Raw genomic sequence first — 15560 nt, 5'->3', positions numbered from 1 at the left:
TGTAGTCTGGAACAGAACTGAGGGACCTTGTGATTGAATTGAGTGGCAAATAAATCCACTGAGGGGGTGCCCCACGCTCGGAAGATCTTCCTGGCGATAGCCATGTTGAGTGATCACTCGTGAGGTTGCATTATCCTGCTCAATCTGTCAGCCAGACTGTTGTTTACGCCGGCCAGATATACAGCTTGGAGACACATGCTGTGTTGACGAGCCAAAAGCCACATCTGCACAGCCTCCTGACACAAAGGGCGAGATCCGGTGCCCCTTTGCTTGTTTGTGTAGTACATTGCAACCTGATTGTTTGAATCAGGATAATTTGATTGGATAACTGATCTCTGAAAGCCTTTAGAGCGTTCCAGATCGCTCGCAACTCCAGGAGGTTGATCTGAAGACTCTTTTCCTGAAGGGACCAAGCTCCTTGAGTGTGAAGCCCATCTACATGCGCTCCCCACCCGAGGAGGGATGCATCCGTCGTCAGCACTTTTTGTGGCTGAGGAATTTGGAATGGGCGTCCGAAAACCAGATTGGATCGAATTGTCCACCACTGAAGTGAATTCCGAAAGTCGATGGACAGCTGGATCACATCTTCTAGATTCCCTGCAACTTGAAACCACTGGGAAGCTAGGGTCCACTGAGCCGATCTCATGTGAAGACGTGCCATGGGAGTTACATGAACTGTGGAAGCCATGTGCCCCAGAAGTCTCAACATCTGCCGAGCCGTGATCTGTTGAGACGCTTGAACCCTGCAGGCTAGAGACAGAAGATTGTCCACTCTTGGCTCGGGAAGGTAGGCACAAGCTGTCCTCGTACACAACAGAGCTCCAATGAATTCCAACTTTTGAACTGGGTTGAGATGGGACTTTGGGTAATTGATGACAAACCCTAGAAGCTCCAGCAGTTAAATAGTCATCTGAATGGACTGTAAAGCTCCTGCCTGGGAGGTGCTCTTCACCAGCCAATTGTCGAGATAAGGGAACACATGCACTCCCAGCCTGCGTAGCGACGTTGCAACGACTGCCAGGCACTTGGTAAATACTCTGGGCGCAGACGCCAAGCCAAAGGGCAGCACACAGTACTGAAAGTGCTGCATTCCCAACCGAAACCGTAGATACTTTCTGTGAGCTGGAAGTATCGAAATGTGGGTATAAGCATCCTTTAAGTCCAGAGAGCATAGCCAATCATTTTCCTGAATCATGGGGAGAAGGGTGCCCAGGGAAAGCATCCTGAACTTTTCTCGAACCAGGTGCCGTGGAGGACTTGCAGCTCATCTGCATATCCTCGGAGCCTTCGCCGGAGTGACTCCCAGGTCCGTTCCGATCCACTCGGGGCCTCTGCTCAAGGTGCCGCGCTTTCCTTCTAATAAGTTCTGGGAGAAGAGGATATTTCTCTGGTAAGTGAACAAATTTTGCTTGTGCTTTCGGAACTTGAAGATTGGGGTTTAAAGGAGGAACTGTAAGTTAGTGATAGGCTGATATCCTTAATACTTTAGCAAGTTTTAAATTACGGAAAAACTCAAAAACACTAAGATGGAGTCAGCAGTCCAGCAGCGAGAGGGGTGCTATCCAGTCTTTTGCATTGAGTGTCACATGTATGATTATCTCCCAATTGGTGAGGTGTCATATGTGTGTGCCCGATGCAAAGAGCTCCTAGCTCTCAGAGAACGTGTCCGTTCTCTTGAGGCTAGAGTAGCAGACTTGATGGAGCTGAGGGAGACAGAGAGGTACATAGAGGAGACCTACAGGGATGTTGTAGAGAAGTCCCACCTCCAGTCAGGTAGCCCCTGTGCTACCTTGGAGGAGGGAGGTCTCCTAGAAGGAGAGCATCACCCTGGTGAAGTAGGAAGTACTCCTGTAGCCAGGACCTGCCCACCAGGGGATGTATTATCCTTTCGCACCAAGGATATATCTCCAAATGTTGCCCGGGAGGGAAAGGTTAGGACAGCTGTTGTACTTGGTGATTCGATTATTAGGCATATAGATAGCTGGGTGGCTGGTGGACGTGAGGATCGCCTGGTGACTTGCCTGCCTGGTGCGAAGGTGGCGGACCTCACGCGTCACCTAGATAGGATTTTATATAGTGCTGGGGAGGAGACGGCTGTCTTGGTACATGTGGGTACTAATGACATAGGAAAATGTGGGAGAGAGGTTCTGGAAGCAAAATTTAGGCTCTTAGGTAGAAAGCTGAAATCCAGATCCTCCAGGGTAGCATTTTCTGAAATGCTACCTGTGCCACGCGCAGGGCCCAAGAGACAGGCAGAGCTCCAGAGTCTCAATGCGTGGATGAGACGATGGTGCAGGGAGGAGGGCTTTAGATTTGTTAGGAACTGGGCAACATTCTGGGGAAGGGGGAGCCTATTCCGAAAGGATGGGCTCCATCTTAACCAGAGTGGGACCAGGCTGCTGGCATCGGCGTTTAAGAAGGAGATAGAGCAGCTTTTAAACTAGAAATGGGGGGAAGGCCAACAGTCGCTCAAAAGAGCATGGTTCGGGATAAGGTATCTTTCAAAGATATCACCATAACAGGGAAGATAGAGTATCCTGATAGTGAGGTTGCAAAAGAGATTGTAGTAGATCGGGTATCTTTAAATAACAATAAAAATCAGACAAAAGATTGCCAATTAATACTGTCAAGTACTAAGCATGATGTACTTAGGAACAACAAACATAGTTTGAAATGTCTATATGCGAATGCCAGGAGCCTAAGAAATAAGATGGGGGAGTTGGAATATATTGCACTAAATGAAAAATTAGATATAATAGGCATCTCTGAGACCTGGTGGAAGGAGGATAACCAGTGGGACACTGTCATACCGGGGTACAAATTATATTGTAGTGATAGGGTGAATCGGATTGGTGGAGGGGTAGCATTGTATATTAACGAGAGCCTTGAATCAAATAGATTGAAAATTCTGCAGGAAACAAAACACTCCTTGGAATCACTGTGGATTGAAATTCCATGTGCAAAGGGGAAAAGGATAGTGATAGGAGTGTACTACCGTCCGCCTGGCCAGGACGAACAGACGGATGCGGAAATGTTAAAGGAAATCAGGGACGCAAACAAACTGGGCAACACAATAATAATGGGGGATTTCAATTACCCGCATATAGACTGGGTTAATGTAACATCTGTACACGCAAGGGACATAAGATTTCTTGATGAAATCAAGGACAGCTTCATGGAACAGCTAGTTCAGGAGCCGACAAGAGAAGGAAAATACTAGACTTAGTCCTTAGTGGTGCTCATGATCTAGTGCAGGGGGTAACGATACGAGGGCCGCTTGATAACAGTGATCATAATATGATCGGTTTTGATATTGGCATTGAAGGAAGTGAAACTAGGAAATCAAGTACGCTAGCGTTTAACTATAGAAAAGGTGATTACGACAAAATGAGAAAAATGGTGAAAAAAAGACTGAAAGGAGCAGCTCGCAGAGTAAAAAACTTGCATCAGGCGTGGATGCTGTTTAAAAACACCATCCTGGAGGTTCAGGACAATATATTCCACGTATTAGAAAAAAGGGAAAAAAGACTAAACGTCAGCCGGCGTGGCTAAACAGTAAGATAAAGGAAATCATTAGAGCCAAAAAACAATCCTTCAGAAAGTGGAGAAGAGAACCAACTGAAAGTAACAGGATAGATCATAAGGAATGCCAAGCCAAATGCAAAGCGGAGATAAGGAGGGCAAAAAAGGACTTTGAGAAGAAATTAGCGTTGGAAGCAAAAATACATAGTAAAAATTTTTTTAGATACATTAAAAGCAGGAAACCGGCCAAAGAGTCGGTTGGGCCGCTGGACGAAAATGGTGTTAAAGGGGCGATCAAGGAGGACAAAGCCGTAGCGGAGAAATTAAATGAATTCTTTGCTTCGGTCTTCACCGAGGAGGATTTGGAGGGGACACCGGTGCCGGAAAGAATATTTGAAGCGGGGGAGTCGGAGAAACTAAACAAATTCTCTGTAACCTTGGAGGATGTAATGGGTCAGTTCAGCAAGCTGAAGAGTAGTAAATCACCGGGACCTGATGGCATTCATCCCAGAGTATTAATAGAACTAAAAAATGAACTTGCGGAGCTACTGTTAGAAATATGCAATCTGTCCCTAAAATCGAGTGTAGTACCGGAAGACTGGAGGGTAGCCAATGTTACTCCGATTTTTAAGAAGGGTTCCAGAGGAGATCCTGGAAATTATAGACCGGTGAGTCTGACGTCGGTGCCGGGCAAGATGGTGGAGGCTATTATTAAGAATAAAATTGCAGAGCATATACAAAAACATGGACTGATGAGACAAAGTCAGCACGGATTTAGTGAAGGGAAGTCTTGCCTCACCAATCTAATGCATTTTTTTGAGGGGGTAAGCAAACATGTGGACAATGGGGAGCCGGTTGATATTGTATATCTGGATTTTCAGAAGGCGTTTGACAACGTGCCGCACGAAAGACTCCTGAAGAAATTGCAGAGTCATGGAATCGGAGGTAGGGTATTATTATGGATTAAGAACTGGTTGAAAGATAGGAAGCAGAGAGTAGGATTGCGTGGCCAGTATTCTCAGTGGAGGAGGGTAGTTAGTGGGGTCCCGCAGGGGTCTGTGCTGGGTCCGTTGCTTTTTAATGTATTTATAAATGACCTAGAGATGGGAATAACTAGTGAGGTAATTAAATTCGCCGATGACACAAAATTATTCAGGGTCGTCAAGTCGCAGGAGGAATGTGAACGATTACAGGAGGACCTTGCGAGACTGGGAGAATGGGCGTGCAAGTGGCAGATGAAGTTCAATGTTGACAAGTGCAAAGTGATGCATGTGGGTAAGAGGAACCCGAATTATAGCTACGTCTTGCAAGGTTCCGCGTTAGGAGTTACGGATCAAGAAGGGATCTGGGTGTCGTCGTCGATGATACGCTGAAACCTTCTGCTCAGTGTGCTGCTGCGGCTAGGAAAGCGAATAGAATGTTGGGTGTTATTAGGAAGGGTATGGAGTCCAGGTGTGCGGATGTTATAATGCCGTTGTATCGCTCCATGGTGCGACCGCACCTGGAGTATTGTGTTCAGTACTGGTCTCCGTATCTCAAAAAAAGATATAGTAGAATTGGAAAAGGTACAGCGAAGGGCGACGAAAATGATAGTGGGGATGGGACGACTTTCCTATGAAGAGAGGCTGAGAAGGCTAGGGCTTTTCAGCTTGGAGAAGAGACGGCTGAGGGGAGATATGATAGAAGTGTATAAAATAATGAGTGGAATGGATCGGGTGGATGTGAAGCGACTGTTCACGCTATCCAAAAATACTAGGACTAGAGGGCATGAGTTGAAGCTACAGTGTGGTAATTTAAAACGAATCGGAGAAAATTTTTCTTCACCCAACGTGTAATTAGACTCTGGAATTCGTTGCCGGAGAACGTGGTACGGGCGGTTAGCTTGACGGAGTTTAAAAAGGGGTTAGATAGATTCCTAAAGGACAAGTCCATAGACCGCTATTAAATGGACTTGGAAAAATTCCGCATTTTAGGTATAAACTTGTCTGGAATGTTTTTACGTTTGGGGAGCGTGCCAGGTGCCCTTGACCTGGATTGGCCACTGTCGGTGACAGGATGCTGGGCTAGATGGACCTTTGGTCTTTCCCAGTATGGCACTACTTATGTACTTACAGTGGTGGAAATAAGTATTTGATCCCTTGCTGATTTTGTAAGTTTGCCCACTGACAAAGACATGAGCAGCCCATAATTGAAGGGTAGGTTATTGGTAACAGTGAGAGATAGCACATCACAAATTAAATCCGGAAAATCACATTGTGGAAAGTATATGAATTTATTTGCATTCTGCAGAGGGAAATAAGTATTTAATCCCTCTGGCAAACAAGACCTAATACTTGGTGGCAAAACCCTTGTTGGCAAGCACAGCGGTCAGACGTCTTCTGTAGTTGATGATGAGGTTTGCACACATGTCAGGAGGAATTTTGGTCCACTCCTCTTTGCAGATCATCTCTAAATCATTAAGAGTTCTGGGCTGTCGCTTGGCAACTCGCAGCTTCAGCTCCCTCCATAAGTTTTCAATGGGATTAAGGTCTGGTGACTGGCTAGGCCACTCCATGACCCTAATGTGCTTCTTCCTGAGCCACTCCTTTGTTGCCTTGGCTGTATGTTTTGGGTCATTGTCGTGCTGGAAGACCCAGCCACGACCCATTTTTAAGGCCCTGGCGGAGGGAAGGAGGTTGTCACTCAGAATTGTACGGTACATGGCCCCATCCATTCTCCCATTGATGCGGTGAAGTAGTCCTGTGCCCTTAGCAGAGAAACACCCCCAAAACATAACATTTCCACCTCCATGCTTGACAGTGGGGACGGTGTTCTTTGGGTCATAGGCAGCATTTCTCTTCCTCCAAACACGGCGAGTTGAGTTCATGCCAAAGAGCTCAATTTTTGTCTCATCTGACCACAGCACCTTCTCCCAATCACTCTCGGCATCATCCAGGTGTTCACTGGCAAACTTCAGACGGGCCGTCACATGTGCCTTCCGGAGCAGGGGGACCTTGCGGGCACTGCAGGATTGCAATCCGTTATGTCGTAATGTGTTACCAATGGTTTTCGTGGTGACAGTGGTCCCAGCTGCCTTGAGATCATTGACAAGTTCCCCCTTGTAGTTGTAGGCTGATTTCTAACCTTCCTCATGATCAAGGATACCCCACGAGGTGAGATTTTGCGTGGAGCCCCAGATCTTTGTCGATTGACAGTCATTTTGTACTTCTTCCATTTTCTTACTATGGCACCAACAGTTGTCTCCTTCTCGCCCAGCGTCTTACTGATGGTTTTGTAGCCCATTCCAGCCTTGTGCAGGTGTATGATCTTGTCCCTGACATCCTTAGACAGCTCCTTGCTCTTGGCCATTTTGTAGAGGTTAGAGTCTGACTGATTCACTGAGTCTGTGGACAGGTGTCTTTCATACAGGTGACCATTGCCGACAGCTGTCTGTCATGCAGGTAACGAGTTGATTTGGAGCATCTACCTGGTCTGTAGGGGCCAGATCTCTTACTGGTTGGTGGGGGATCAAATACTTATTTCCCTCTGCAGAATGCAAATAAATTCATATACTTTCCACAATGTGATTTTCCGGATTTAATTTGTGATGTGCTATCTCTCACTGTTACCAATAACCTACCCTTCAATTATGGGCTGCTCATGTCTTTGTCAGTGGGCAAACTTACAAAATCAGCAAGGGATCAAATACTTATTTCCACCACTGTATATTTGTTCAGGCCCCTTAGGTCTAGGATGGGACGCATCCCCCCTGTTTTCTTTTCCACAAGGAAGTACCTGGAATAGAATCTCAGCCCTTCTTGCCCTGGTGGAAAGGGCTCGACCGCATTGGCGCTGAGAAGAGCGGAGAGTTCCTCTGCAAGTACCTGCTTATGTTGGGAGCTGAAGGACTGAGCTCCCGGTGGGCAATTTGGAGGTTTAGTTTCCAGATTGAGGGTGTATCCTAACCGGACTATTTGAAGAACCCACCGGTCGGAGGTTATCAGAGGCCACTGTTGGTGAAAAAATTTTAACCTCCCCCGACAGGCAAGTCATCTGGCACGGACACATTTATGGTGGCTATGCTCAACTGGAGCCAGTCAAAAACCCATCCCTGGTTTTTGCTGGGGAGCTGCAGGGGCCTGCTTGGGCGCACGCTGTTGATGAGAACGAGCGTGCTGTGGCAGAGCCTGAACCGGCTGTCGAGAAGCAGGAGTGTACTTACGGCCCCTAGAGGCATAAGGCGCACTTCTCTTCCCTTTAAAAAACTTCCTAGAAGAGGAAGCGGATGCAGAAGGCGCCCAGCGGGAGAGAGAGTCCATAGCGTTATCACGCTGATAGATGTGATCAATCAACTCTTTGACTTTCTCACCAAAAAGATGATCCCCCCGGCAAGGGATATCTGCAATTTTCTGCTGAGTTCTCTCCTCCAGGTTAGAGGCACGCAGCCATGAGAGTCTACGCATCACTATACCCATAGCAGAAAATCTAGATGTCACATCGCAAGTGTAGTAAATGCCCCTGGACAGGAACTTGCGACACGCCTTCTGCTGCCTGACCACTTCGCGAAAAGGCTCGGCCTGCTCCGGTGGGAGTGCATTAACCAAACTCTCAAGCTGCCGCACTGAGTTCCGCAAATGAATGCTCGTAAAGAGCTGGTAGGACTGGATTTTGGAAGCAAGCATGCCAGCCTGATACGCCTTCCTCCCAAAAGAGTCCAAGGTTCTATGTTCGCGCCCTGGGGGCGCCGAGGCAAAGTTCTTAGAACTCTTAGCTCTTCTGACAGCGGAATCCACCACCGCAGAATCATGAGGCAACTGAGGCCGGACGAAACTGGGTTCCCCGTGGATCCGATACTGGGATTCAGCCTTTTTTGGAATAGTTGGACAAGAAAGAGGCTTCTCCTAGTTCCTCATCAGCACTTTCCTGAGTGTATCATGAAAAGGAGCTGTGGTAGAAGACTTAGGTGGAGATGGATAATCCAGGACCTCGAGCATCTTGGCCCTGGGCTCATCCACAGTCTCCACAGGGAAGGGAATGGCCTCAGACATTTCCCGCACAAAAGATGAAAAAGATAAACTCTCCGGAGGGGAGAGCTGCCTCTGAGGTGAGGGGGTCAAATCAGATGGAAGACATAGAGAATCCTCGGCAGAGAAAACTCCATGACCCCCATCTTCATCAGATGAGCCATCATCGGATGGGGCTAACAACTCAGAAAGAGCAGCCCGGAATCCGAGCCCGTCTCGACATACAGGTGCGGTGACCTCGATGACAGTGTCAAGAAGTCGACTCCCTGGGAGACTCCGGTGAAGCTTCCTCCACCGAAGGCAATGAAGAGTCAACCCGCGAGGCAACCGACCCTGATACCGGAAGCGGTACTGGAGAAGGAGACCTCACCACCGGCAAAAGGCACGGTGCCGCAGGAGCCTCCAGCACCGTCGGTACCAGTACCGCCGATGCCGGACGCAAATGTTGCAGCACCGCTTCCATGAAATCTGGAAAAATAGCCTTGATACGCTCATCCACAGAAGCTGTCGGGGAAGGCTGCGGTGCCGGTGTGGTTGTCGGAGACAGAATCTGCAGAGGCTGGGGAGCCGGTACCGGGCTGCCAGACGACCTGCGCGTCGATACCTCCATAACAGAGGGAGAGCGATCCTCTCGGCACCGACGCTTCTCGGGTACTGAATGCCTCGATGACCCGGAGCTCGTGGTACCGTGTCGAGAAAGAGAACGATGATGGTGCTTCTTGGCCTTCACCCGACGCCCGTCATTGAGACTCCTCGGTACCGGTGAGGAAGACATGGAATCCACAGGCTTCCTGAGGGCCGGGTCCGATAAAGGTCGGTCCCGGGGGGCCTGCAAAGCAGGAGGCGCCGAGGCAGGTGGAGACCCACTCGATGCATCACTGCTCCCAGCGTGCATCGGTTTCTTGGCAGCCGGTACCCGGTCTCCCGATGCCAACGCTGCTCTCGACGTCAACGGTACCGATGTCGACACCGACGTCGAGGTACCGGATCTGAAAAGTTTTTCTCTCTGGGCCTCTCGAGAAAGTTGAGTGCGCTTTTTCATTTTCAGGCACAACTTACAACTTTCCGGACGATGGTCGGGCCCAAGGCACTGAAGGCACCAGGAGTGCGGATCAGTGCCAGAGATGGTCCGGTTGCAGCTGGCGCAAGGCTTGAAGCCGCTGGGCGTCTTCGATGACATCGCAGGAAAAATCGCCTCCGCCAAATCAAAAGACGCGATTGTGTCAGAAAAAAGAGACACACAAAAAAAGGGGAAAAACAATACTCGACCGAGCGACATAAGAACGATCGCACGAAAAAAGAAAGGAAACTTAGAAAAAAGACACTAGAAAATAAAGGGTTTTTTTTTCTGTTTTTAAACAATACCCGAAAGGGTAAAACAAACTGGAAGAGAACTTCACTCCGAAGGCCTGAAGAAAACGCGAAGCGCTACCGAACTCCGTGTCTCCTCAGACGCGGAAAAAGAAGAACAGAGGAGCGTGTCCGTGCAGTGAGCGGGAAGACATGCTCGCGCGACTGTTTGAAGAACCTTTTTAGATTTTACTAGAAAATCCTCTGGGCCGGGGCGTGTCAAGATGGCGGATTTCTAGATGGACGCTCTGCCATGTCGCTGAGATCTTCCCTGGTGGAAAAGATTTTTCCTATTCAGAAGTATTTACTTCTAAGTTCTAAATATGCCTCACACCAAGAGGAAGGGGGCACTTAAGGGTTTGCCGACGATTACCCCTAAAACTGCCCTTACCCAGACGACAATGGACAGATTCGCCACTAGCACTCCTCGTCAAACCGGCTTGAGTTTGAACCCCGCGGGGGGAGAAAATGGTGGAGTTTCTCCCCCACAGGAACTAACAACCTTGTCCTCGCCGGATGTTAACCCGCCGCCATGCCCTGCAGGACTCAGAAGCGGGCTAGAATCCTTTGAGACGTCCGAAAGTGGCGCAACGGGATTCTCTATCGTCGGAGCTCGGTCTGAAATCCCCGGAGATACTAGCAAAGTTGAGCTCGAGGCTCCCATGGCAGCAACATTAGACTCTATTTCGGACGTTTTGCAGTCACTGACTACTTCAGTTGCTCAAGTGGTGAGTAAACTGGACGTTTTGACAAATGCATTTGAAGCCTTTAAAAAAGAATCGGTTGAAAATAACAATGCTGTTGATAAGATCTTTCCACCCTAAAGCAGAAGACAGAAGCTTTGGTAAAAGATAAATTAATGATACATCGTAAGATTGAGCAGTTCGAAAACTATAATAGACGTTTAAATCTCCGTTTACTGAACTTTCAAAGATCTATAGAAATGGATGCTATGACATTGTTTAAGAAATACTTGCTTGAAATTCTTCAATACTCTCCAGAGTCTTTTCCTCCAGTTAACAAAATTTATTATTTGCCTCTTAATAAAAACTCTGAGAGATTGAAGGAAATAAAGGCAATACAGAACTTAACTGCTTTTCTAGAACGATCTGAAATTGAGATACTTGAAAGAAGAACATTACTGGTATCGTTGGTTTTTGAACAGGACCTAAACTTAATAATGAAACTTTACTTCAAAAACTTAACAAAAGTCTTTATGGGTGATAAAATATGGATATACCCTGATGTGGTGAAGACCACACAGGATAGAAGAAAACTTTTTCTTTCATTTAGAGATGATATTAAAAACCTGGGTGCACGATTTACTCCGTCTTACCCATGTAAATGCATGATAACGTATTTGGATAAAAAATATGTGTTTTTCGAACCAGAGCAGCTGAAAGTGTTCTTAGAAATGAAGAAAATAACCGGATAGATTCTGACGTTAAGAGATCTTGGTTTAATGTGTATATAATGAGGAGTAAATCCTGCCTTTTGTTTCTTTTTTTTTTTCAAGTTACTTAGATAGATGTCCACCAGATTATTCCTAACGCCCCCATAACCCTCGTATTGGTGGTCTAAGAAAGAGTACTGTTTTCTTTTTTTCTCTCTTTTATTTTAAAGGAGAGGATATTGTATATTTTTTTGAAATTATATGTTCTGTTTTTCTTTAGCAAGAATTTATCTTGTATTATATTGAAATTATAAATAAATAAATAAATAAAAAAGAAAATCCTCTGGGCCCACGTCACATCACCCACATGTGAGTATATCAGCCTGCTTGTCCTCGGAGAAGCAACTTTACGCGCTTATGGCCCTAACTCAATCCTGTTTATCGATAGAAAACATCTGATACAGATAAGTAACTTGGTTTTCTGCAAGGACAAGCAGGATAGAAAATTCTCATGTCTGGCACTTTCTAGCAACACGTTGCCTTTTATAAAAGGGGGGGAAGGGGAGAAAACAGAAGTAGTGGCAACAAGCCTTTTCCAGCAGGCACCACCTTAGAGAGGAACTTCAGATGCGTAGGCAGAAGCACCCAATTGTTGAAAATCTTGGTGTAGGGTGGATCAGTCTCCAAGGCCTAGAACTCACTAACCTTGCATGCTGAAGTGACTGCCAGCAAAAATAAGACTTTGAAGATCGAGAACTTTAGCTCTGAGGAGTCTAGTGGCTCAAAGGGAGGATTAATCAGCTGGGATAAAGTAATGTTAAGACCCCAGGACACAGAGGGTGAAATGGGAGGCTTTAACAGGGGCACTTTAACAGAAGTAAGTCTGGCATAAAGCAAACAACTAAAGGCTGTACAGAGAGAGATTTCCTTTCTAAATAGTGATAAATGCCAATTGTATTAAGGTGAGCCTTAACAAATGTATTTATGGGTTTGGGAAATTTTTGATAGGACAAGACGAGAGGAATGGAGGTGGAGTTCTTATGATATATCAGGATGCAAGATTGGCATATCAGATACCATCAGAGATCAGCATGTGTGATGGAAGGATGTTAGTGTATATGTTCCCAGGAAGGACTGTGAAATTGTTACAATTGATTATGGAGGCTGAGTTGCTGTTTAAGTTGCTTGCTGTTGGTGATTTCAATGTCCTGTTAAAGACAGGATATTTGGTCTTTGTTTTAGGGTTGAAAAACATAGTGAATGTAGTGCAGAGAATATACTGGATTTTGTTTTCTTTGCATCACAATGCATGTACTAAGGCAGAGTGTTTTTGCAGAAGCTGTGCTTGGTCAGACCATAAGGAGATTTATTTTGGTTGGTTGGTTGGAAGTTGAGAATCAGCATTTGGATGAAGGTGCCTATCAGTTAGGCATACATGTTGGTTTAGAAGCTAAACTGTTAGAGGATGCGCTTTGGGCACCCCATCTGAGTTTGGGAATGGCATCAGGGGTGAAGGGTTTAGTGGAGAGTGAGTAGTGACATCCAACCAACAGAAGAGGCGATGATCCGTAAACCAACATAGCAGCAGAAAAAGCAGACCAAAAAGACTGAAGTGTCAAGCGTTGAGCAATTTTATTGAGACAGTCGACGACGTGGCCACATTTCACCCTACGGCTGAGTCAGGGACTACAGGGAATGGAGCAATCGGCATTCCCCTAATAGTTAAAAAGCTTATCCAAAATAGCAACGCAGCACTTTTTTCAAAAGAGCAGATTCACTATCTTACTTTGATGTCAGCTGGAGTGCAAAATGTGGCCAAGTCGAGTGATTGTCTCAATAAAATTGCTCAGCACTTCAGTCTTTTTGGTCTGCTTCTTTTTCTGATGCAACATCCAGACAGTCATGATTGTGGGCTCTCTGGAAAACTAGGTAGCTTAGGTGGGTGCTGTTGGCCCATGGTTTACTGGAGAATTTCAGAATCTGAAATGAGATGCATAGAGGGGAATGTGGCTGATTATCAGAACAGTATAAGCTGATTTTTAAACAATGGCACAGTATATGAAGGAAATAAAATTGGCAAAGCTGTGATTTTCTCAAGGGTTTTAGAGAATAGTAGAAATCATTGCTGAGAATTGTTGGGAATTATGCAGAAGCTGAGTGGGTGAGAAGAGTCAGCCTGAGGGAGATGGTGAGATGGTTTGTGATGCTTTGTTTTTTGTTTTCTTCCAGCAGAAGGTGGATTTGGTCTGTCAGTCTTTTCAAGTTAATGTGCAGGAACCTTTGGGAGGGGAAGGATGGTTACAGTTCCAAGTGGTTTCAAAGAAAGATATATGGAGAATGGTGGGTAGTTTGCATAGTACCTTTTAAGTAGGTGATCCTTGTCCAGCATGGTTGCTTATAGGAACTGAGGAGAACTCACTTTTTAAGTTTGAGGTGATTGTGAATGTATCATTGCAGCAGGAACTACCTGCTGGTCCTATTAAGCATGCTTTTATTTATTCTTCATTGAAGCATCCAGGTGATAAGGTGAGTTGGGAAATTTTTGTCCTATTTCACAACTACCCATTGTGGGGAAGATCTTAGAGAAGATGATATGGAGGCACTTTGATGATTGACTTAACAGAATGTGTTGGCTCCCTATCAATCAGGCTTTAGGAAAGCATATGGTAAAGATTGCCTGGATGATTTGTGGTGCTGGGTTGATCAGGGGAGAAGTGTAATAATAGTTTTATTGGATCTTTCAGTGGCCTTTGTTATGGTGAATCAGCAGCAGCTGCAACAACACTTGGTGACTGTGAGGTTGTTGGGAATGGTGCTGCATTGGTTTCCTTCTTTCTTGTCAGGAAGTTCTTAGTGGGTTGTACTGGATAATTGCCTTTCTAGTCCCTTGGAATTGACCAGGAAGGTTCCATACACTCCCTTGCATTGTTTAATTTCTATATGAAGGAGTTGGCGAACATATAGTAGTTAGGGAGGCAAGTTAACATACCACTTTTATGCCTGATATCTAGATTCTTTGTCCACTTGTTCCAGGAGCTGATAATAAGGTGAAATTTAGTCATTCCTGTTACTTTCCATTCCTTTAGTCAGGCTGTACTATCCGAATCATGCGTTTTTGAATGACTGTCGGCCTTCCCCAAGGTTCTAGTTTAAAAGCTGCTCTATCTCCTTTTTAAATGCCAATGCCAGCAGCCTGGTCCTACCCTGGTTAAGGTGGAGCCCATCCTTCCAGAATAGGCTCCCCCTTCCCCAGAATGTTACCCAGTTCTTTACAAATCTAAAACCCTCCTCCCTGCACCATCGCCTCATCCATGCATTGAGACTCCGGAGCTCTGCCTGTCTCTGGGGCCCTGCTTGTGGAACGGGTAGCCAGAAAATGTTACCCTAGAGGTTCTGGATTTGAGCTTTCTACCTAAAAGCCTAAATTTGGCTTCCAGAACCTCTCTCCCTCATTTTCCTATGTCATTGGTACCCACATGTACCCAGACAGCCGGCTCCTCCCCAGCACTATCTGAAATCCTATCTAGGTTACACGTGAGGTTTGCCACCTTCACACCAGGCAGGCAAGTGACCAGGCGATCCTCATGTCCACCAGCCTAATAATCGAATTACCAACTACAACAGCTGTGGTGGTGACTGATGATGCACTTTCCATGGAGGATCAGGTCGGTGTTTTGGCCAATTTAAGTTGAGGCTGAGTCAGCAATTATGGTCAAATTTATCTGTAAAAGATTTAGTAATGAATGCTTTGGTGCTCTCATGGCTGAAGTACTGTAAACTGCATAACTGGGGCTGCCTTGGAAGGACATATGCCAGTTGCAATTGATCCAGAAATAACCATGAGATTATTTTGAAGGGGTTGAGAGATCATGTAACCATCCTTCTTTCTTTATTATAAGCCACATTGAACCTGAACTCTGTTGGAATAATGCAAGATACAAATGTCATTATAAAATAATTAAATAAAATATTAAGCCCAATGTACCCCCTTTTACACACATTCATAAATTGGCAAATCATAAGTTAAAAATTACCATCTTGATACTTATCCAATAATTTTATATCAAAGAAATCTTTATAAATCAAAGCCAAGCCACCTCCTTTCTTATCTCAACATGGACAATTAATAGCCTTATAATCATTTGGACAAACTGATAAAATATAAGGAAAATTAAGATCAGGGATCCATGTCTCTACAATAAAAGTTAAACCTTGAGAAGAGTCCATTATAAAATCCTTAACTAAAAGTGTCTTTCCACAAACTGATCTAGCGTTAAAATATATACCATAAT

General features: G+C 45.6%; 1 protein-coding gene across 1 annotated transcript in view; it reads right to left on the bottom strand.

Annotated features, from left to right (window-relative positions):
- Positions 1 to 15560, bottom strand: part of LRRC36 (leucine rich repeat containing 36) — a 663184-nt gene that overhangs the window by 331702 nt on the left and 315922 nt on the right. The window contains 2 exon segments of the mRNA XM_030203754.1: positions 7607 to 7640; positions 13055 to 13065. Coding sequence (XP_030059614.1) covers positions 7607 to 7640; positions 13055 to 13065 — 45 coding nt within the window.

This window comes from Microcaecilia unicolor, chromosome 5 (genome assembly GCF_901765095.1).
Source record: "Microcaecilia unicolor chromosome 5, aMicUni1.1, whole genome shotgun sequence".
NCBI classification, from domain to species: domain Eukaryota; kingdom Metazoa; phylum Chordata; class Amphibia; order Gymnophiona; family Siphonopidae; genus Microcaecilia; species Microcaecilia unicolor.
Note: the sequence above shows the minus strand (reverse complement) of the source record. Positions and strands in the feature narration are given on the sequence as shown.